Source organism: Falco cherrug, chromosome 3 (assembly GCF_023634085.1).
Source record: "Falco cherrug isolate bFalChe1 chromosome 3, bFalChe1.pri, whole genome shotgun sequence".
Taxonomy (NCBI): Eukaryota; Metazoa; Chordata; class Aves; order Falconiformes; family Falconidae; genus Falco; species Falco cherrug.
In genome coordinates, this window is record NC_073699.1 from 110,925,633 (window position 1) to 110,948,610 (window position 22,978).

The 22,978-nt window shown below is 44.8% G+C and overlaps 1 protein-coding gene across 2 annotated transcripts in view; it reads right to left on the reverse strand.

Moving 5' to 3' along the window:
• Nucleotides 1–22,978, reverse strand: part of FBXO42 (F-box protein 42) — a 48,247-nt gene that overhangs the window by 22,216 nt on the left and 3,053 nt on the right. Inside the window, exons 2-5 of one of the 2 annotated variants that reach the window (XM_055705440.1) lie at nt 14,122–14,453; nt 10,039–10,305; nt 7,474–7,590; nt 336–470 (exon numbers count right to left, since the gene is read on the reverse strand). In XM_055705440.1, coding sequence (XP_055561415.1) covers nt 336–470; nt 7,474–7,590; nt 10,039–10,305; nt 14,122–14,188 — 586 coding nt within the window. In that variant the 5' untranslated portion in view covers nt 14,189–14,453. The remainder of the gene's footprint in view (nt 1–335; nt 471–7,473; nt 7,591–10,038; nt 10,306–14,121; nt 14,454–22,978) is intronic. The other variant, XM_055705441.1, reaches the window with a different exon arrangement.

Genomic DNA, 22,978 nt, shown 5'->3' on the forward strand with positions numbered 1-22,978 from the left:
GTGGCAGCTACCAAAGTTACTAGAAAAATTAATAATCTCAGCTTTGGGACAATGACTTATCAACACAGGCTCTTGCGGCCACAGGTAAGTGTCACTCATCAGGCATGGCACAAACCAGCACCAAGCAACCGCTCCAGACAAGGAGGAACAACGCAGCACGGTGCTGTATGCATGAGGATACGCACAGTTTGATGCAAAAAACCAAAGGGATATAATCTGAAAACCAGTCAGATGATAAAACACACAGGGAAATACAGAATCAGACCAGCCAGCCCTGGGAACAAGGTAAGTTTTGATAAAGCAGTGGGGGAGTTTGCACGTCTGCCACTTCTCACCTGATGCCAAGGGCCGGATCCACTCCTTGCTGTTCAGGTCAAGTCTCCAGAGATCGTTGAAGGCGGCGTTACAACTGCTCTGCGTGCAGCCACCGAACACGTACATCGACTGGTTAGCATCATAGTAACACGCACCTGGAAAAAAGCAAACGCACAGATTAGTTAATTCTTTGACCTTCATGTTTTTGGGTGAAGATAGTTTCCCATACCCCCCTCTGGGTTTCAGACAGGTGAAAAGCAGACGGGCTGCCCCAATGTCAATAAAACCATGGGCCAGCTTAGGAGTATCCCTGACCAGTGTAAACCTCCAGCAAGAACTTCTGAGATGATTATCCTCTCAAGCAGAGCTGCTCCTAAAAGCGCAAAGAAAGCTGCCTTAGAAGCTTGTAATTAATTAGATTAGCTACAATTAACGCACTCAGCACACTTAACTTCTCTAAGCTAGTTCGTATGGTTTATAGGGTCGCCAAATTAGATTAAGAAACTGGCCCATGTACCTAGACCTGGTCATTTATTCTCCTTTTCAAAATCTGACAGCATTTTACCCTATTTCATCATAGAAAAAGCACCACTGAAACACGTGTATCTTACGTGAGCACTCCCTCTGCTCTGTACGGGAAAGGATTGGGCAGCAAGATGAGGAATGGGGAGGGAACGCACTTGATAGCCCCTCAAAGATACCCAGGGAAATAAAGAGCTTTTGGCCCCAAACCAAACTCTGCAGCAAGAAAGAAATTATGCAGGTGTTTTCCTTTGGCAGCGAGCATCCTGTGGCACCCAGGCACCTCTGACAAGAAGTAAATTAAACATAAGGTAAAGATGACTCGTTCAGCTTATCTGCCTTGGAGGATAAACATGACTCCAATGTGCTCAGAAAGTTAAACCCCTGCAATTACAAAGAGGATTTCCCAGTTTCTGCATTTCCCTCCTCAAACACAATGAGCTCCATTGACTTTGTATGATGACCCCTTGCCTTTCATGTTCTGGAGATCCCTGCAAGGCAGCATCATCTCTTCCACATCTTGCCTAACTCAGAAGTGGAACAAGTGCCTGATGGCAACGCTGGAAGAGCAAGCTCATCCTTTGGTTGCAGCTTTGATAGACAAAACTCACACCAGCTGCTCAGTTGCAAGCCAAGGATCGAGGAGCCAAGGTGACTTCAGCTCCTGGGCTGGGCAATCAGGCAGCAGGTTCAGCATCCGTGCCCTCCGATCGGCCGGGTGCTGTCTGCTCCACTAACCTGCGTGCAATGTGTTTGAAATGCAATCCTCCCTTGACTTGACACAGCCTGAAATATCTCAATTCTTGTGCTTTCTGTAAAATTCTTCCCCCAGAGCTTTGGTAAAAAGTGGACAGTGTGGCTGGCAGGAAAGACAAGGTTGTTTCTGAAGCCTCGATCTGTCAGTCGGGGCATTGCTCCGTTTGTTATTGCATCTCCCAGGACATATTTAAAGCTCTCTAGATACCAGGAATGCAGCAGCACACATACAGATAGTCCCAAAACACTAAATCCTGTGTGCAATCCCCTAGCCCCGGCCAGGGGAGCACCGGCACTTGTCTAAAAGAGGACTCACTGCCTGAATTGCACCCAGAACCAAAGTATCTCTCTGTAAAGCCCAACTTCATATACAAGTGCCCTCCAAAAGTAATCAAAAAGTAGTATCGACCCTTTCAACATGAGCAAGGCCTCCCCAGTGATTTCTCAAGCATTTATTATCAAGTCTAGCGAGGCGAAAAACCACAATAAACCATATCCGTGCACACATGTGCCAGTGCATGGTAGAAAGCCACAATGTTTTATGCTCTGGGAACACTGAAGGGTACCGGCCAGGGCTCAGAGGGAGCAGAAGTCATCACCCTTGTGATGACAAGCGATATATTGCCCAACACGAAAAGCAAGAGGAAAAGTCAAAGTTCAGGCAGGCAGCCCATGGCGCAGGGCAGCATCTGGCCCTGGGTCCAAGATGGAGGTGAGAAGCACCCGTGATTATGCAGAAGCTCCTCCACAGAGCACCTCCAGGTTAAGAACCACACGGTGTCGTAAATAACCAGCACAAGGGAAGTGACAAGATGAAGGATTAGCATGCAAATACAGCGGCTTTGATAAAAAGCACTGATATTTATTCTCTGCTGAAGCAAAAGTGGAGGTAGATGCATGGCAAGGGGTGCCAGCTGCACCGTTCCTTCCCTCTCTCTCTCCATCACATGTTGTACACAGCTGTTCACCAGTTAAAAAATAAAAATAGATTCAGATGAGCTGACCTGATGGGACACAGGACTGCTCCAGAGCTTGTACAGACATAAACGCTTTTTTCCTTTTTGAAACAGCAGCAAGATAGGGAAGAAAAAAAAAAAAGCACCTATAAAAGGAGCACCTGCAGTGAAAGGCTGATAACCTACTTCTGATAGCAAGAGAAAACTACTCTGAGAAAATCCTCTCGAAAAGTTGTCCCTGCTTCCAGCTTCACTCTAGACCAGTACAAGCATGCCACTGGTTTCCAGTGACCCAGCCCTACAGTCCTAATTTTGCAGCCCAGAGGTATGTATTTCCAGCATGAAAGAGATCTTTAAACACAGCCCACCCATACATACGCCAGCGACATTCATCCCACCGCTCTGAATTGCGACGCCATAAACCGGCACATTCAAGTGCCTGCAGACAATACCACGGCTCGGCAGGGGATGCCATGACGCCCGGTGGCCTTTGCCGTGGGTCCCATTGTCTGACCTGGGGCTTGTCATGCAGATCCTCTATTGAAAAGCCAGAAGCCCTCACGGCCTTGGCTTTTAGTGAGAAATCCAGGGCGCTCTGCTGACCACACAGCGGGAACGGGGGAGCTGAAGACACGGGATGTGCTCCGCAGGATGAGACCACCCAGCTCTCCCCCGCCTGCATCCACACGACGTCCTTACGTGCAACTGAACTGTCATCATCTCAACCCGTCTTACCAAACTAATACAATATGCACCCATATGCCACGACACATCACTTTGGAGCTGTCTGGGGTGGAGGGTATATAAACAGTGGTGTAGTGGAATTACCTGGGATGGGATTGAGGAAGAAATAACGATTAAGAGCATTTTTATAGCTTTACCTACTGCTTAAGGTTCGACTGTACATCATTTCTACATGGTAAGACCTCTTGTAGGCTGCAATGTCACCTCCACCCAGGAAGGCACCAGCCAGTACTTTGCACCATACGTATGTGCAATTAAAGCCTGGTGCAAAGCAATGCCGTGGTTTTTCGACTTCACCTTTCTTGAAAGGTTTAGCTTCCTTAGAAATCTAATCCCTACCTAAACCATGACAGGTCGAGAGCCTCTTACCTCCTCCCCACGCCAAGCCCTTGGCAGGCACTGCTTTCACACAACAGCACAGCTCATTTATTATTTTTGAGGGGAGGTGGCAGCATTCTTCTCCTCTATTTGGATTTAAAAGCCAGGCCAGCCAGCCAGGCACCATGACGTCTGCATGGCATGTATTTTAATCCTAGACCAAAATAATTTAAACTGTGCTTTCCTACTTCTTAGCAAACCATTTAAAGCTTCTGAAGCTGAGGAAGACAGATTAGTTTCTGGGGAAAAAATATTAGGGGGAAAAAAACCAGCACAAGTGAAAACTGCAATTTTTATCAGCCTTGCAAAGGTGTAGAATACATCAGGGGAGGAGGGTGCAAGTCCTTGGTGCCTTTAGCTCTTTTTTGGGTTGAAAACACTGAATGGATTTTTAGTTGTTTTTTAGAGTCCAGTAAAATTCAGCATCCCCCAGAGTTTCAGTATGCAGAGATGGCACATCTTTGTAACTGGAAATGCAGAGAATAAGTATTTCTGATGTCTGAAGGCACTGATACCCAAACAGAGACAGAGCCAGCTTGCTTTGAACATGTTCCTGTCTCCCCTCAGTGCTGCATAACAAAGCATCAGAGACTTTCACCCAGAGCGTGAGATAACTGAAATAAAGATCAGCTGGGAAGGGAAAACTGAATGCAAAGCACATGCCCTTCACGATAATTAAAGGGCACTGACTTTTTAAACTTTGAGTACATCAAATAAAGTAACCTATCCAAGTTCAAAGGTCGTAATCCCCATCGGAAAGAGGGGAAAGAGTCAGCCTGGCTATTGAAATCCCATTGCTACACGGCCCTCGGCTGAAAACAGCACCACAGCTTTGCGGCTAAAGGCTGACAGCCCTCGGCGTTGGCGCTCCCAGGGGGACCCTGCCAAGCCAATGCTGCAAGTGTTGTACATTGAGCTGCTGGCACTGCTTCCTCCAACGCGGAGCTGGGTTTTGGAGGTAACCTCTCCACGCCCAGCCACGCTTGGCACGAGAGCCCGCAGGATGGCGGCGCCGAGGAGGTAGGGCTGCAGATGAAAGCACCCGGTCCTGTTGGCTGGCACAGATGTTTACAGCAACTGCGCCGCAAGTTGCAGCACGAGAAGAATGCACCAGACCTCAGAAAGCCCAGCTCTCCACATCTTTGTGGGGAAAAAAAGAAAATCCCACATCTATCTCCTTATTCTCTAAAATACCATTTTCATGCTCCTTGCAGTGCAGGGATGCAGTGCAGCCAAAAGACAGGGATATACGGAGCAAAGCTGGGTGATATTAAGAGCTGTAGCTCTGGTACAAAAGCAGCCCATCCTGTAAAACAAACAACATTCCAGCTTCTACCTCTCCCTTGCCTCTCAGGGTAAACCACAAAATTGCTTTAATTAGTCATCATGTTGGTGCCATGCTCCCCAGACTGCATGGAAAAAAAATAATCAGTATTTAAAATTAGTCACTCTTCCATCAAAAGATCAATATTTCTGGCACAACGGTCGACATTCCTCTGCTGCTTTTCCGTTTCTGCATTCCTGTGCCTTCTGACATCGTGTCCTGATTGTGGCCAGTTATTTAACCACATGAGTCATCGCCCTGCTATGATATTTGTAGGTTCATACGTTAGGGCTTAAAAAGAATTAGATGACTACAGCAAACATTATACCTGGTGTTCAGCTTTAAAAAAAAAAAAACCTATTCGTGAAGCATGTCTTCCAGTAAACCTGTACATTTAGAACTAAAAACCAGCACTACTGATATTGTATGATGTTCTGCAGCTTCAGTCAAATCCTTTAGAAAACCTACCGCTCATCCATAAAGTTTGTTATCAGTTGTATGATCAAAGACCTTGCCAAATACTCCCTCTCCATGAGACAACAGTAACTTCCATTAATTATTCCTTATCAAACAGTTTTTCTATTACTCCCTTCCGAACTGATAAGATGACACAGTGACCTCCAACTATTTAAAATTCTCTCGCTTGTCCTTTTATGCTCCATATGAGCATTTCTGGGATATTTCTAATAAATCCTGGAAAAGAGATAGCCCTAGCCACTTCTTTAATGCCAACAGGCAACAGTAGCTGACTTCAAACAACTCATGCCTGGTAGATGACGTCTTTCCACAAAAACTGGCAAATCACCCCTAAAAAAGGGGTTTGCAAGTCCTCCCTCACTGCCCTCTTCCCTGAACCTCCTGTTCCTGCTTCACCTCTGCTCACCGCATCTTAGTATTTTAGATCACAAACAGATATTCGGTTTGAATTTCTGCAGTTAATAATTTGTAGCTTCAGTTTAATATTGGAATCCACCCACGAACACCCAACACTCTGTTGTAGGGAAAGCAGATACAGCAGATGCAGAAACCTTAAAAAAAGCTTTAAAAAAACATAAATAATCAGTTTAAGTCAGCAAACAAGTTAATCCAGACTAGCCTTCTGGACATAAGGTGCATTAATAATGCTTCTGTAGCAACGGAGGGCTCACTAGAGCCAGGACACTGTCAAATAGCGAGGCTAATACAGATTACATGCTCCAAGGGCAGTGGCTTTAGCAAGACAACTCATTTTGTATCAAGTGTAACAGCAGCACGCTCAGAGGAAACCCCTGGTGGGCAGCAGAATAATTTGAAGAGCACACAGTGGTCTTTGGTGCAGTATTTGGGCCTTGTTCAGGTAATTTCTACTTAGCCCTTAAAGCTCATCAGTTGCCAAAAGGCTGCAAAAAATGAGGGGAATACACACACAAATCTGCAAGTCATTAATAAGCACCTTAACGCGGCCACTTAAAAACAAGCAATGAATAGTGGTGCCTTTTTTATTCTTTAGGAGAACAAGGAAATATTTGAAGAGCACAATGACTTCACCAGAGCTTCCTGTAGTGTCTCCTGAACTTGTCTTGGCAGAAAGCTGCACACTGGTTTCTTCATGAATTATTACTTGGGAATATGAAAATTTTATGCCTGCTTGCTCTTGGAATCGCGCGGCTTACACCACATTTATTTACCTTTAGAAAAATGAAATTTGCTCCTCGGAAGAACTGCCTCCCAGAGGGCTCAGACCCAGCAACGAAGCCACAAAGACTGAATTTTTGTCATATTTGACTACATCACATGGCGGAGCAGGCTGAGGCAGCTCCATGCTATTGCAGTACAAATAACACATTTTATTTAAGTATCTTTCCCTCAATGGGAATGCTTTTCCTGTTCTCTTCCAGAAACTTGGAAGCAGGGCAAATTCACCCACACATTAAGCAGCTTTGTCAACTGAATTGCTTACTTCTACCAGTGAATATGCTTACTTCTCACATGCAGCTCTCTGTTTTATTTTGAAGCCAGCCACACTCAGCCTTCCTCCAAATTATATTACTCACAGATATAGATGTTCTGCTGTAAAAGCAGCCAACGTACATCCCTGAGTACCGTGGCTAGGCAAACTCATTGGCTTTGACAGTAATGACTTGAGTCTAGGGCTACGTGTGGTTTCTCTCAAAGAGGACACAGCTCACACTCGGAGCTGCGGAAAGGTGGCCGCATGTAAAATACACAAAACCAGCAAGCAAAACCCCCACCCCAGCTCCATTAACATTTCCTAGGAGCAATGAGGCAATAACTACTGCAAGCAGCCACTGAATCCTTCTTCTTGTGCAAAGTGCTTGTGTTGGCAGAGCTGCGCGTTACACCGACCTGTTGAAACACTTGCTGCAGCGGCAGGCACGTGCGGCACTGCTGCATCCCAAGTGATGCAGTGCAAACCCCTCGGTTGCAGCTTCCCGTTGCAAATCAAGGTGAGCAGAGCTTTCCCCAGCAGCTACTTACTGTGCGAGAAGCGTTGTGTGATGGGGGTGCCCGGGTAGGGGTAAGTGCGACTCTCCCACTGAATATTTCCTTCTTGCACTGCTTTGATAAAGCCATGATAACACTGATGGGCCACACCTAGGGAAAAACAAGATGTCAGCAAAATTTGAGGCAGGTTGGGAACAAACCGTGCCTGCACAGTTGCACAAGCAGCGTGACAGCAATTATAAAGAACCCCTGTATTTAGATTATAAATACACTGGTGGAAATTCAGAGGATTAAACAGAATAAAGAATGGGGACTCTGCAAATGGGGAAGTCAGCAACGTTCACTGAACTGATTCACCACATTTCCAGTATCTGTCAGCTGTAGCTTGGTAAAGCAAAGCTTTGTGAAAGGTAAACACGCATGATGCCTTAGCAGAGCTGGTTTTCAGCCTTCTTTGCTGCAACACAAACCTGCTGTCCCCTAATCACACCCCCTGAGAGGCAGCTGCCCTTCCCTTAACGGACCTTGGAGAACAAATAACATGCAATAATGAATTTTTAAGAGCATGCACGCAGCTACTGCAAAGGAATCTAAAATAAATGCGAGAGGAGACATCAGTGATAAAAGTCAGTGTGCCTTAGGTGAAAATATTCCTCCTTAGCTGTGTGAGGGAACAGATCTGGCTGACTACAGCTCCTCTGTGGAGCAGGCCAGCCTCAGAGCTGCAATTAATTCTGTGTATGGAGTACATATGTCTATGTTTGTGCTGAGAGGGGCCAGAGACTGCTCCCTGTGGAAAGAAAAGGGTCTGGTGAAGTTTTATGACTGCAGCAGCTCAACAGATGCTTGGTGGCATCCGCTACGCTACAGCGGCCCTAGCACTGAGGATGCTACAATCTGCCCAGATTTTTTTCCCAAGGATTTGTTTATTGAAAACCCAGTGCCAGGAACACCCCCAGTAAGAAATCACACTCCACGATATAAAGCAGGAAGTTGATGGTTTTTTTCTGATAAAAAAAAAAAAAAAAAAAAAAAAGAAAAAAGCCCAGGGTCCTTAAGCAGCCTGTCACCAAGACTCATGTGAGAAACAATCTGAACTATCGGATTTCATAGCAGATGTATCCTGACAAACAGGAAAAATGAATGAGAAAACAAATCCAGCATTTACCTCAAGTGACCTCTCTGCTTCATGGCACACAGGTTAGCAATTACACTCCCTTTTTTTACTATAGTTGCCACAAAAATGGCACAGCTGCCCAGCACCACTTCATCCCCTGAGACTCGAGACTCGGACTACTCACTCCAACGCCACGTCGTGCCTCGGGCTGCTCAGCCCTCCCTTCCACTCCAGGGATGTTTCCCACAGTCTATTTTGGGGTGAATCACCAGGTGCTTGTTTGTTCCAGCTGCATCCTTTGCATCTCTTAAGGCTGCTCCAGGAACAAGCACGTGTGAGAAAGCACACCCAAGCTGCAACTCAAGGGCCATGGACACTTGAAAAAAAACCTTTCAACAGGGGTGTGGGCTGCTGCTGACCCAAAATTATGCAAAAAGAGTAATTTTGTGCAATGTTCGCTTCTGAAGCAGCTGTGTTTTTCTTAACCTCCAGCCTGTTAAAGTCCAGGCAAGGCAGAAAATGCCTGGAATCTGAGCAATGCTTTCCCATGTGCAGAGAAGTCCATAAATTAGACATCACCCCACACACCCGCCAAAGGCGTTTCTCACCTGACACCCATTCTGCATTTTCCAGAGGAAACAAGTTACCCTCATGCAGCAGCGTGCCTCATTTCCTACCGATTTAACTGTGGTCTCCTTTTAAACTGCTTGTTTTTTAATGATGCTTGCAATCAAAGTGCATGTCCCCAACAGAAACATAACAGAAACCATTCAATATATTCAAAAAATACTGAAGCAGAGAGCTTTGTTTGTATCCTTGTCCAAACTTTACCTACCTATTTGTTGTAACATATATATCTAGCATTAAAATATTGCCATGAGGCTTCAGAATTAATGCTGCACAGAGGCAAAGCAAAGTATCTGTATCTCAGGGCTACTCTTTCAGGAAGTCTGAATATGCAGATCTATATTAATGTAGATTTTGTATACCACTTATCTTCAGCAGAGCTGTAAGAATCAGACATGGCTTTGTTTCCAGCCAAAAGCATAAGCTTTGGGAATGTTAATTACCGAGCAAGATGCAAACGAAGCACAATTACAGCCACGTTAGACACGGCATGCCGGCAGTGGGGGCTGCTGCGTGGTGGAGGAAGCCTGAATGCCAGGCCAACAGCACTGCACGTCAGCTACGCACAGGGAGCTTTCAAAAGCGACATAAGTGAGCTGCTCCATCATGGGGGTTTTGGGGTTTCACTCTCATACTTCAAATGAGGTAGAGGGGCTCAACTCTGCACCATTATTAGCAATGACTTGAGCAAAGCAAGCGACCCGAAGGCTGTAGCTATTTTTCTGGCATTTTGTGTAAGTCAAATTTCTCAGTTTGAGGGGAAAACAATAGAGGAGGCTAACAAAAGAGCAGCTAGGATCCAAATCCGTGTTCCCACAACTAAAAAAATGCAGTCTCATTACAGCTATTTGTACCTTTGATTAGTCGATACCACTGTTTGCAGACAAGGGCAGCCGTTTTGTGCTCCTGATAGGGTGAAAGGAAGGAGAGAATATATTCCAAAACCTCTTCTGGGAGCTCCAGCATTGATCTGTTATGCCTGGTCTCCTCGACCTCCAGCTCAGCATGTGGCTCATCGTCTTGCTCCATCGTCCCTTCGACCACAGCGTCTTCTGGATCCACAGCCATAAAACCGTCATCTTCACTGTCCGAGGAACTGGCCATGGCATTCCACTTCACAGCTGCAAGGAGGTGGGGGGGGCGGGGAAGAGACAACAGTAAGGTCACAAAGGAAATTAATAGCATCAGAAATACATCTGCTAACTCTGTATGTTACACCAAAGGTCTATGTCAGGCTCTACCCCAGCAAACTCCAAGTCAAGGACGTGGTTTTTGCACAGCTTTGAAGCAGGCTGAACACGGCTTAGGAACAAGCTGTTCTCCATCAGCGCAGCATTTTCCCAGGCCACTTCATCTCTCCCCACTCTCAGCCCTGCTGTTGCCTACAGACAGGTCCAGAGAGAGCAAAAAACCAGCACACTGAAGGAACAGCAGCCTCCTGAACCCCTGCTCCCTTGCTGAGCATGAGAGGCACCGTGCTGCCACACTGGTGGCCTGGGCTGGTTTGCACTGCAGAGCTGGGCAGTGACTGGGAAAGGGATCCCCACCAAATTGAGAGCAACCCAAGGCACGAAAGGATCGAAGGAACAGCTTTGGAACTCTTCCTCCCCTGCATAACCAGTTTTGCCAGTGAGCCTGCTTTATCTCAAGCAATTTCTCAGTAGCACACAGCGGGGGAAAAAACCCTGACCCATTCTCCCTTAACATTCCGGTTTTTTTGGTTGTTAAATACTTGCACACAGTTCTGGTAGCTGGTGAGGAAAGCAAAATCCCCACAGATTTACTGCTGCTGAAAGGCTGGAATATCCAATATTGTTATCTCCAGCGATTCAGAACAACTTGAGTATAAGGTAACATATCGATGACAGAAATATATCATGAAATAAATTCATCTTAACAAGTGGCTGCATCCAATGTGGCCAGCTGGCATCGTGTGCAGTTAAACCCATGCCCATTGCTGCAAAACAAATCCCTGGACCCTATTTCCTAGGAAGCAGCCAACCTATTCTGGGGAGAGCAGCAAGAATTTTCCCTTCCAGTGCCACTGGGTGAAGACTAAGGGATGCAATGGCTCTGTGATTGCAGGCACTGATAGGTCACACCAAAATAACAGCTCATGAACATGACACGTGGACTTTCTTTTCCAGAAACTGCAACCACAAATTCCCTTTTTATCCTTTCCTAGCACAGCAGGTTGTAATGGAGGACCCACATGAGGGCAAGGTTTCAGCTCTTACATCGCTCAGCATGAGTTTCTCCCAACTTCACCAGGCAGAGGCTGCCCAGGCATCTCCAGGTCTCAGATTGACTGGGATGATGGGATGCAGATCACCGCAGTCCATGGGACAAATCCCATCCACAACAAGCCCAGGAAGCAAACCCACTCCTCAAGAGGGAAGACAAGACATGGCTTTTTGCCCAACACACTTAAATACAAGTTTATAGTACCTTATTTTTACCAAACTCTTAGTATCACAGAAAATACAGCTTGAAGGAATTTAAGTTACCTAGCTATCAGGAATAAACTAAAAAGCTTCCAGCGATGCAAACTCTACTGTCTTCCCTAGCTAAACCTAGGATTTTCCCATCCCAGCATGCATTGAGCCAAAGAGCCACGGGAATAACAGACAGCAGAGATGCAGAGCGGAAAAGCTTGCCATGACAACTAATTAATGCTCAGAAAAATTGCATTCGACAGCATTACTCTCCACTTTTGTCAGGTTCCTCAATGAAGCAGCTTCAGAAAATCCTAGGGGCTGTCAATCTTCAGTAGAAACGACGTCAAAATTAAACTTATAGTTATCAGCCTAACAGATGCTCTGCACATTTTCCCGTGTCAGAAATCCTTCTTAGAGTCAATGTTATGACAGAGAAAGGTTGAAACCCAAATGCTTTGACACAAGCGCTGCTGCTGCTGCCGGCAAACTGCATTACGCAGCAGATAATACACATATTCCCAAAGATTAAGAAATGGAAAACTAAAAAAGAAAAAGTGAAGCTGCACTAAAAAAAAGAAAAAAAAAATAATTTAAAAACCAGAAGGTTGGGTCTTTTTCCAAGCAAAAGCATCTATTGTCATGAAGCGCATGTGCTGATTTCCACCCTGACATGACAGGGCAGGAAGCCAAAGGCTGCCAGTACTCCAACCTTGGGATGCGGTTTTGCTCGAGCCAGGGAGGTTGGAGGAAGGAGGGTTGGTCCCTATCTCACAGCTTGGGAAAACAGAGCAGAACACCTACCCAGGCAGAGCAGAAGGCATTTCACACCCTGAAAACATGCTAGAAAACCAAACATAAGCACATTTGCATCCAGATCAGGTACAACAGGGCACCTGCGGGTGACAACACCGAACATAAGCCTCAGCTCGACAGGTTCACACAAGACATCTGTTGTGTTATTAAGGTTTAGAAGCAAAGATTATGTGTGTTTCCCAACAGCTTTTATTTGCCCTTTAAATAATGTCCAAAACCTACTGCAGGAAGTCTGCTGAGAAGTGCAGGAACGAATGCCTGGCTAGCAAGGTTTTTTTTCCAATTATTAAATCCCAATTTCAATCCTCTGGAGCGGGCTTGGGAACCACACAACATAGCAAGCTAATCACAGGCGCAAAACAGCTTAGGCGTTAGAAAAGCATCTCTAGGGCCAATTTTAAAAAAGGCAGGAGGAGTAGCAAAATCCCTTGATGCCTCAAATAGCACATGCTCGTGCAGATCTGGGGATGGAGAAGCTGCACTGGGTTTTGTCTGGTCTTACCAGACCACTTGATAATATTACAAATATTCAAATGCATCTACTTTGCTAGATCCTTGTTTTCTAAACTTTTAGGCATCAACTTTGCACACTCATGATGTGTTATTTTTCTTAAGGAAAACAAGACTGGCAACAAACAACTCCCAAAAGGCAAGTTGCTGTCAAAATAACCCTTCAAGCCTGACCTGCCATGGATGCAGATTTTGCTCTCATGGCACGGAAACAGTGGGCTGGGAATAACTACTCCCAGACTGCAAAGCAGGAAAAGCCCTGTCCTATAACCCTGCTCCAACATCAAAAAAAGGAAAAAACCTCAGACAGTCAGTAAGAGAGAGCTAAAGCATCCCAACAAGCTCCTACTACCGATTATTCAGCAGATCCATAGGAGGAAATCCCATGCCAGTGTTTTTGCTAGTTATTTGAAGAGCAGAACAGAGTGCTTCTGTCCTGTTTGCGTTCAGGGGAGATGCAATAGGTGCTTTCTCACTCATCCTGGCTCTCCAGGTGCTCTATGCTTGTACCAGCCTGGGCTTCAATTTGTACACAGACTAAAATTAATCTCTGAGCACTCAAAAAGCTGCAGCAAAGTGATTTAAGCAGTCATCTCTCATCCAAAAGTATATGCAATTCAATTAACTCACTAAAACAGATCCAGGAGCCCCATTCTGCTTGGACTGATTGCTGCAAAGGCCAACACAAGTCCCTTGAAGCATCATATTTTGGACCCTACAGCCCTCCTGGTTGTGGAGAAGTGCCTTTATATTCCAGCAGCAGAGGTTTTACAGTGTTCAGAAATTTGCCTAAAGCCCTACCAAGGAGGAATTGCAGCTGCTTAAAATAACATGTAAAGAAACGCTAGAAGGGCAGCTGAAACAGAGCTCCACTAGCACTGATCAGATTTGCCTGGCCCTTCCTAAAAGCTGTGTGTCTGCCAGTTGGCAAAACGTTGTAACTCTTTTCTTCCTTTCACAGCATTTCAATTTTCCCTCTCTCCCCTCCTGAAATCATTTAAGAACCTGCCATTTATTCTGCTAAAGTAATTACCCACTGCAGTGGAACAAACAGATGAGGAATATTAAAATGCAGGCAAAAAAACCCACCAGGTTTAAGCACTTCTTGAAGCCTGGTAGTGACATCAGGCAGCCAGCTCCTGCAAACCCCCTCTTGTCCCAGCAAGGTTTTCCTACCTGCGAGCACCTCTCCTGGTCCCATTGACCCCAATTCACAGGCGTGGGTGGCATCGGTGGTTCCCATCCCGAGCTGCCTCCTCTTCTCCGCAACTCTCAGCTGTTTTAAGAAGTGCTTGAACCCGCAGGGTTTTTGACCTGGCCTTTTTTTTTTTTTTCCTTTAAGTCAACAGATTTTAGGGGAAAAAGCCTCCAAGGGAAAGTTCTTGAATGAAAATAAGAGGCCGTGCAATAGTATTGAGTCAGAGCACATTATGCATAAGGGAATGCTCATTTTCACATGCCACAAAAAATTCTCTCTCCAAACATAATCATAGAAGCTATGTTCTCACCTGGGGGAAAAAAAAAATAATAAAGGTGTGTGAAAGGACCCAGCCCTGGCTGGCTGACTGCTGCAGCTGGAACGAGAAAGGGACTCTGCAGAACAGAACGGTTAATTGCACTTGGCAATCAGGAGCTACGGCGTTAATTTAGGGTTGGAAGATAGCAACTGCCTCTAACTCACTCCAGACTCTTCCTCATACTTTGCAACTGCTTATTCTGCTTGTCAACAGGCCCATCTGCACGGCAGGGTAGCATTTATGGGGACATTTAGACCTTTTAGGCTTATTCTCTTACCCAGTGTAAAAAAAAAAAAGCCTATTCCATCAGACACATTTAATAATAAGTCTTAGGCTGCTTTCCTTGAAAAAAATTTCCAATGGTATTGGGATGGGTTATTTTTGCACAGTATTTTATTGTTTGTCTCATGCAGCCATGCCACCAAGCACTTCAACAGCAGCTTTTCCCGCTTCAGTTTGGCTTTTGCTACTATCAGTTGCCCTACAGAAGCCCCGAGCCATTTTCTAGTGATGTAAAAGAAAAAATAAAGCACTATTTCCTAGGCAGAAGCACACTATTTTATGAAAGCAAGAGCACAGGGAGTGAAAGGTCTGTGGGAGCCACTGGATTCCGGGTAGGAATAAACGCTGTTCAGTAAGATGTTGTTTCCAGTCCCCCAAAACTTGCACCAGTTAGAGCTGACCCCTTTGAAAATCAACTGCTAGAGAAGTTCAAGAATGGAAAGAAAAAGCTGATTTTAGTCAGCAAAAAGAAAACAAAGCCTCTGGGAAACCAAACGATGAGCAATATCCTGTCTGTGCTGTCATTGAGCATCGCACCCAGATGAAGGAGCAAGACCTCAGGGATACCTACAGCATGCTTTTCTTCTTATCCCTGCAAAACAGGCAATTACAAGTTCTTTGAAGCACAGCGTTTCCTTTTTTTTTTCCCTTTAGCCGCCCTTCAACAGGAAATTGTTTTTTTTTTCTTTCATATGAGACCTAGCTTCGCCCATGAAAATAAAGGTTTCCTAAACTCCATCTGCAAGTTTGAAAAGTCAAATCTGTATCTTTCAGTATTACCTCCCTGCCTTGTGTTTTCCCTGTTAAACCAGTATTTTTATAGACTCCAGAGACAAATTCAAAATTACATGACTTCATTTTACAGTGCCATATAACCTGGTCCATGCTGCAATGAAACAGCATGATTGCAACTGAATTTTAATTGATTATTGTAATAAAAAGGTTTAAAGTTACCAGAAATCCCTCCTTCCCTCCCGACGATGATGAGCTAACCTTCAGCTACTCCAGATCCCTGCTCATTTTTATTGTAAACTTTCACCAAAAAAACCAGTAATAACACTGCACAGTAAGATTTACTGCCCAATCAGCACAGCAACTAAAAATAAATTACGCCTAATCTTTCTTCCTACAAAATGAGAGAAAATTTGAGGTTTTTTCTGGATTTATTATAGGAATACAAACCTATGCAGCACATTTTATATACTTGTTATTAGTGTACAGCTCATGACAACAAGAGGAAACAGCCGAGTTTCATGACTCCGCACTTCAGGTGTACACAGCAAAATCTGTCATTCGAATTTGCTTATGGAATAAACAGGACAAAACCTCAGAATTGGCCTAGAAGCTTAATAAAATATTAACAAATCAAGAACTAGACAAAAAAGTGAGGGCACCATCTCCAGATATCCCTGCAGAATGCTGCTAAACAAGGAGAGATCTCCAACATTCAACAACCCCCCCCCATCCACAACAAATGGGATTTGGAGGCTTCCTAATTCCTTTTGACAGCATTATTACACTTAAAACAGCTTAACTTCTTTAAAACCTGTCAAAATCTGGCTTGATAAGCACTAGCAGCACAAAAGCAGCTGGTATATTTCTTATTGAGGTACCACTTGAGCTCACACACATGCTGTTGGCCAGCGATCTGCAAATTTAATCATACTGGGCATTAAATACATTTGCCCTTAAGTTTAAAAAGTGATCCGGGTGGGCCAGGCATCTGTACATGGGGCACCACGCTCCTTCAGTTTCCTCAATAAAAATTCGGGCTTCCACGTGCACATCTCCAACTCTGCAACCTCATTAATTGCTCGATGACATGACATCCCTCCTCCAACCAAGCCAAAAAAATCAGCAAGTCTGAAAATCAACCCTAGCTGGGGTTCTCCAAATGTAGGACGGGTCATTCCAGCAACTCAGACCCACATTGGGCCTGTTTGGAAAATTACACTCTGGTGTAATAATTGGTGGGTCTGTATCTAGGTTTGCTCTTGTGATTCATCCCCTCTACTGAAATCACCCTAAATTTTGCAGGGCTGTAAATAATTAGTATTTGGGGCTCACATACTCCCTCTGCCGGCTCCCTGCGAGCCGCTAATTAAAATGATTCCCGCCTGAACGTTTTCCTAGCAAAACAAATAATCATGATTCATTTCAGAAAGAAAGGCAAAACTGCATGCTAGCCAGAAAACGCGAATGATCCCTAAACAAGGAAATGAAAGGCTCTGAGACTTGGAAATAGAGGATTTTACAAGAAAACGTGTAGATGCTTCTCCCGCTGTAACATGAGCTGTCTAAGGACAAACAGTTTGCACAGCGGCTGCCTGGATAAAAACAACTGATGTGATTTTCGGTACCTATCCAAACCTGCCTGCACTGATTCATCAGCAACAACTCCTGCTCAATAAATGCCAAGCAAACACACAACAGCAGGTCCTGGAAATAGTTGTCACCTCTCTCCTCTGTTAAAATAGCGTAGCAGGTCTCAAGCTTGCGGGCAGCACTTGGAAAGCTGCAGTTAAATTAATTATTTTGAGAACAGCCTGTAAAAATGACACAGCACTCCTTACTTTCTACAGACATCTCTTAAACATCCCAAATCCGCTAAAATTGGCTAATCTGTACACAGGTTTCAGGCAAATGAAGGCAAATTTACAGCTGAACCATGAGGAAAAGACATGCTACTGGTCTAAAAACCAGTTCAGTTTTGACTGTATGAAAAATATATCTGAAAACACACCTCTGAAACATCGTTTCTGTATTTACATTTCCAGACAGCCCAATGCCCATTTCTATCACCAAGCTGACCAGATAAACTATTCAGGCAAAATAATTGCATGTAAACCATGGAAATATCTTAGAGAAGTGTTTGCTGACAAAACTAGGAGGTACCTGTACATATTGGGTGGTTTAATTCCCAACTTTTTGACAGACTGCATTAGAGGCAGCTATTCAGTGCGGTTGGGATTATTTTTTAAAAAAAGAAAAACTTTCTTTGCACAGCATAACCCAATGAATCCAAACAGCTGCTCCCAACACAATTCCCACTAAACTGCTGCCCACACGGAGGAAACCACAGTCCCCGAGGTGCCCACGTGTCAAGCAAACACTGCCACAGGAAAGCAGCCCGCAGCAAGTGTCAGAGTCTGACCTGGCGCACGGCTTCCTTGGCTGGGAAAGCCCTGGATCGCATCCACCTCCTCCAGCTCAGCCAGCAAAACAGGCAGCTCGGGAAGCAGCAAAAATGTCATTTCCTACTGGTGCATCGCTTGTGGGTGAGCCCCTGCTGCCTGCAGCATTGGACTTGGGGGGGTGTCAGACCTTTTTCCTCCCCCATAGCTCCTCTGATCTCCAGGATTTTGAGCTTTCTTGCCTTCAGCAAGGGTGCCCACAGGGTCTTTCGTCTCCCTTTCCTGTCCTGTGAAACTTGGGGCAACTCAGGATCTTTGAGACCTTTATCCTTTCATTGAATCAGGCAGGAAGGGGCGACAGGGTCAGGGAATTAGCGTGAGAGGGAGAGCAAACTGCAGAAGCTTTGCTCCCAGGAAAATAACCCTGGCAAGAGCTCATCGAGAGACAGACACATGCTGCTCCACACGACTTCCGTCAGAAACTACCAGCACCTTAAGAGACTTAAATAATCAGCGTTAATACCCACACTGCAACATTGTCCATGTAAATGAGGCAATCTCTTGTTGCTTTAAGCAGTAGGACAACCAGTCAAGATTCAGGTTTCTAACACCACTGCAAGATTCCTGCTTAACGTTTTGCTGTGGGAACAAAGAATGAAGTTTTAACACTCAGGAAAATTAAATTAAGCCAATGCCAGGTCAAGGTCAGGGTTTACCAGCAGGGCAACTTGTCATGCAAGCTCTCACATTCAAGCTTCTAGTTACCCCCCAAAACATGGTCTTTGGCTTAGCACATGCATGTGCTGGAGGAGGGGTGGGGAAGAATTTCCTTTTTGCAATAAACAAAGTTATTCTGCACCCTAAATTCACAAACCACATCGTTCCCCTATCCACTAAGAAATAAGTCATGAGCACCACTGAGACATTCAATCTGAAATGAAGACAAGCTCAAGGGTACTGACTTTCAGGACAAAAAAAAAAAAAAAAAAAAAAAAAAAAAAAAAAAAAAAAATAGGATGCACTGGAAAAAGCCGTGTATTAGTGTAGACCCGGGGTAGCCAAGGTTTAATTTAAATCGATATCTACTGCTTTCAGATGGACTGCTGACTTCGCAGCAGTGCGCTGATAGAATGTTTTTTTTCTTTGTTAGCAAGCAGGGTACCAAGATATCTAATACCATCTTGACACGGACATTATCAGCGTATGAGCACTGCAAACGATGCTTTCCTCCTTATCTTAACTCCTAGCAGATGAGCTGCTCAGCTGTAACACGTATTGTGTGTCTAACACACTAAAAGCGTGTTTTCGCCATGTCCACTCACCTAATCGCATCAAATAAATTTGTATGCCACCTTCAAACCAGTTTCTGTAATTCCTGGTGCAAAGCCTTTGATGAAAGCTGCCAACTACAGAGTTAACCATCTAGCAAATATTGCCCAGGAGCAGGCCTGGATCACACCAAAGGGAATTTAAAGGCAGATCTGTTTGCTAAACAGGCATTGCAACAATACAGAAAAAATTTTCTCTCTCTCACCCGTGGAAAAAAAAAAAAGAAAAAAAAAAAGGAGTTTACACTGATAGATACGAATCCGGCAGTGTAGCACATACCTGCCCAACACAACCTCAAATGCCTTTACAAAAGCAGTGTCGACGGGTGTCCCAGTGCCTGGCTCATTAAGCACCACAGTGGTAATTAACCCCATTTTATAGGTAAAGGCACAAAAGCACCAAGAAGCTGAGGTCAAGCAAGCCCTCAACAGCACTGGGATTACAATACCAGAGGTTTCTGGCTCTCTGACCTGTGCTGAAGAAATTAGGCCACGGCCTCTCCTGAGTTAAGATGAACGTGCAGATAGCACCAAGAGCTGTGTTTTATTTTTGAAGAGCTGGAAACAAAGATACACCAATCAAAACAAAAAAGTGATGGAAAAAGAGTAAGATTCATGAAAAGCAAGCACTGAGCTTAAGCACTTGTCTCGACACCCATGAAGAGGGCTTGAGCGTATAGACTCAGAATACGCAGAATTAATCACTGGGGTTTTTTTAGCAGGTGTTAACAAGCAAGGGCAAACACCCATCAGTCTCTGCAAATACAAGACTATGTAGCCCCTGATCGCACTGTGCAATGTGGATGGAGAGAAGAACGGTACCCTAAAGGTTCACGAGCACGAGATGCACATGTTGGTGAAGGGCAGAGCCCAGCAAAGGGGCAAAAATCAGCTTCAAGGTGGGACTGACTTTGAGGCAGCGTGTCTTCTCATTGCTGAAAATCCCGCAGAGCTGTCAGTAGCTCGGTGACTGGCAGTCTAGACAGCGTCTCTTTTATTTGCTATCAATATGGTGCTGGCAGTGAGCACCGGGAGAGCTCTTCTCCTAGTATTAAAGCTTCTGCTAAACACATTTTTTCCCATAAACCAGCATCTTGGTGGGGGAAAATCTCAACCAGCTCCCAGCAAACAGCGATGTCATTTCAAGTGAGCAACAGAGGATCCCTTTAAACCTTTCAGGAGGTAAAGCAGATGGGAAGGGAAGAATAAACACTTTCCTCTTTGGTGACATGAGTGTGCAAAACAGCCTGCAGGGTGGTGGCAATTGCAACCCTGTTATTATAAAACAGGAAGGACTGCTCTGCGTTCCCCCTGACCCCAAGGCTTTAGAGTACAAAGAAACAGGGCTAAAGCCACAGGGAAGACCCCCACGCTTCTATGTGAGGGGTTGCAAACAGCACTGGCACCACCACCAAGCAGATCTTGCAAGCCACCTGCAGGAAAATACAACCCAGGAATTGCCATTTAAAATAGATTTCACAAAAGCTAGTTTGACCCACCCAACAGGCTGGATGAGGATTTGCTGCAGTTTCCACACATTTTGAGAATTTGCGTTTCTTTTTGTAGTGTTTTTTTATTTATTCCCCAGCTAATGATAAAGGCAATGCATTGAGAAGCCAGAGCGCTGCAAGTCAGGGATGCACCACCACTGAGAAAAGCAAGGGTTATCTTTCTATCCTACATGACACATCTCAAGACTAGCTGTTTAGTGAGGCTTAAAAACACTAGATATTAAATACTAAGAAAGAGAAGACAAAAAAAAGAAAATAAGTCAAATCCACACTATGTTAATAAACAAATAAATTCAGGAAAATTGTGCTAATTTCAAATTCATCCCTACCTCATCATCAAATATGCAGCTTTCCCCAGCAGCCCAAGACCTCCCCTCATTAACATCCCAAACGAGCACTCCTGCCACCCCACCAGGCACCCCTAACTGATAAGCACAGCCTGGCTTTGTGCCGGGCACGAAAGCAGGGCAAACCAATATTGTCCCATGTTATGAAGCCCTGAGATTTCATAGCATCCAAGAGTCAGGTACAGAGCGGGCTAAAGCATCCCACACATCCCCTCCCGAGCCACAATGCGTGTCCATGTCTGCAGGATGGGTTGCTGCTGCTCCAAAGCCTGAAGGTCCGGCGGGTTTGCAGGAGACCCCGGCAGCAGTCTCAATGAGGAAAGAAAACAGCCAGCCTAAAAACAAATGCAGGAAGAGCATGCATTCAACAGCTCAGATTAAAGGTGGCTGCCCGATGGAGGAACTGAACTAAATAATTGCAGAATGGATGCAACAACAATGGTACAAAAGTAGCTGCTATTTGGTTCTCTCGTTAAAGGTGTTTTGGGCAGGCGCCTTCACATGCTGGCAAAAGGATCCAAAGTGCATCTCATACCAGTAAGAAGAGGAAAAAAAAAAAAAAAAAAAAAAAAAAAGAAGAGATTCAACTGAAAATATTTGACTTTTGCAGACTTAGGCTTTTTGAACAGGCTCAATGCCCTGCACACAGTCAGCCCCTTCCTTGGAAGCTGACTGCGAGGATAAGTGCACCTAAGGGGTTCGTCATCCTTCTTGATGTATAGATAAATCACTTGTATCATTGCAGGCTCTCCAACCTGACAAAAAGCCAGCTGAAATGATTAACACATATCATGGATTCCCCGATGTAAAATGTTTTGGGACAGACAGCTTCTTCCCGCAGTTACCTCGACTTAACAGCGAGTTTTTTACATTTATGAGAAGCTTTTTATCCCAAACACCCAAAATCGCTCAGCAAACCACAGATGATCTTTGGCTCACTGAAATGTGTCATGTGCAGACAGACCGTACAGTCACTAGTGGCAAGAGCAATAATTTCTGCAGCTTCATGGGGAGCTTTGCTTAGGCAGAACATATATCACAAAATACCGATTTTGCTAAGGTTATCATACATTTTTGGTAATGATTTGCAGCATTCTGTGACAGCCCCTTGCTTTTACACCTCACATATGAAGCAGCCTGGCAGCACAACACCTCCTAACACCGTCTCTTCACAACCAACTCAAATAAAAGCAGCTTTTCACCAAACACAACTTTGCCATGGAGACCAGGGGTACCCTCAAACACATCCCAAAGCACTGATGGGGCCATCAACACTGATCTGAGGTTTGACAAGACCAGGGGTGGAAGGGAGCATTACCACAGCACATCAATATTAACCTAACAAGATGCCCCAAACAAATTCAAGTAGCTCTACCAACTTACCTTAAGCCTTCAAAAGCTCATATTACTACAAAATTTGCCCAAGCAGGGAACAAAGTAAGCCAGACAAGTGTTTCAAAATTAGTCTGAAAACATATGAAGAGATACAGTGTGTCTAAATTGCAAGTCACTGTTGCCTGAACTAAGTTAAGTAGGGGGGAAACAAACATTAAGTCACAGAGGTTTCAGTAGTGTTCAGCTGGCAAAGACAAATATTTTTAAAATTGCCATAGAAATGGGGAAGCGAATACAGTCCACAGCATGGTCTGATGTTCTCATTGAGCTTTGGTTAATGCAGCTCTTGAAGGCAAGAGCCACGTTTTCTCACACTCGTTGCTCAACACAAGCCACAATTTTCGATGCGGATGTGTCAACCCACTCATTTAATCTAAGACACAAACGAGTTCAAAAAGGATTTTGACCTGAATTTCTAAACTACATCAAAAAGCTGCATTAGCTGTTAACGACAGCACAGCCCAGATACCTTGACGCATCTCTCTGGGACATCAACAACTGCAGATGGTCCCACTCAGA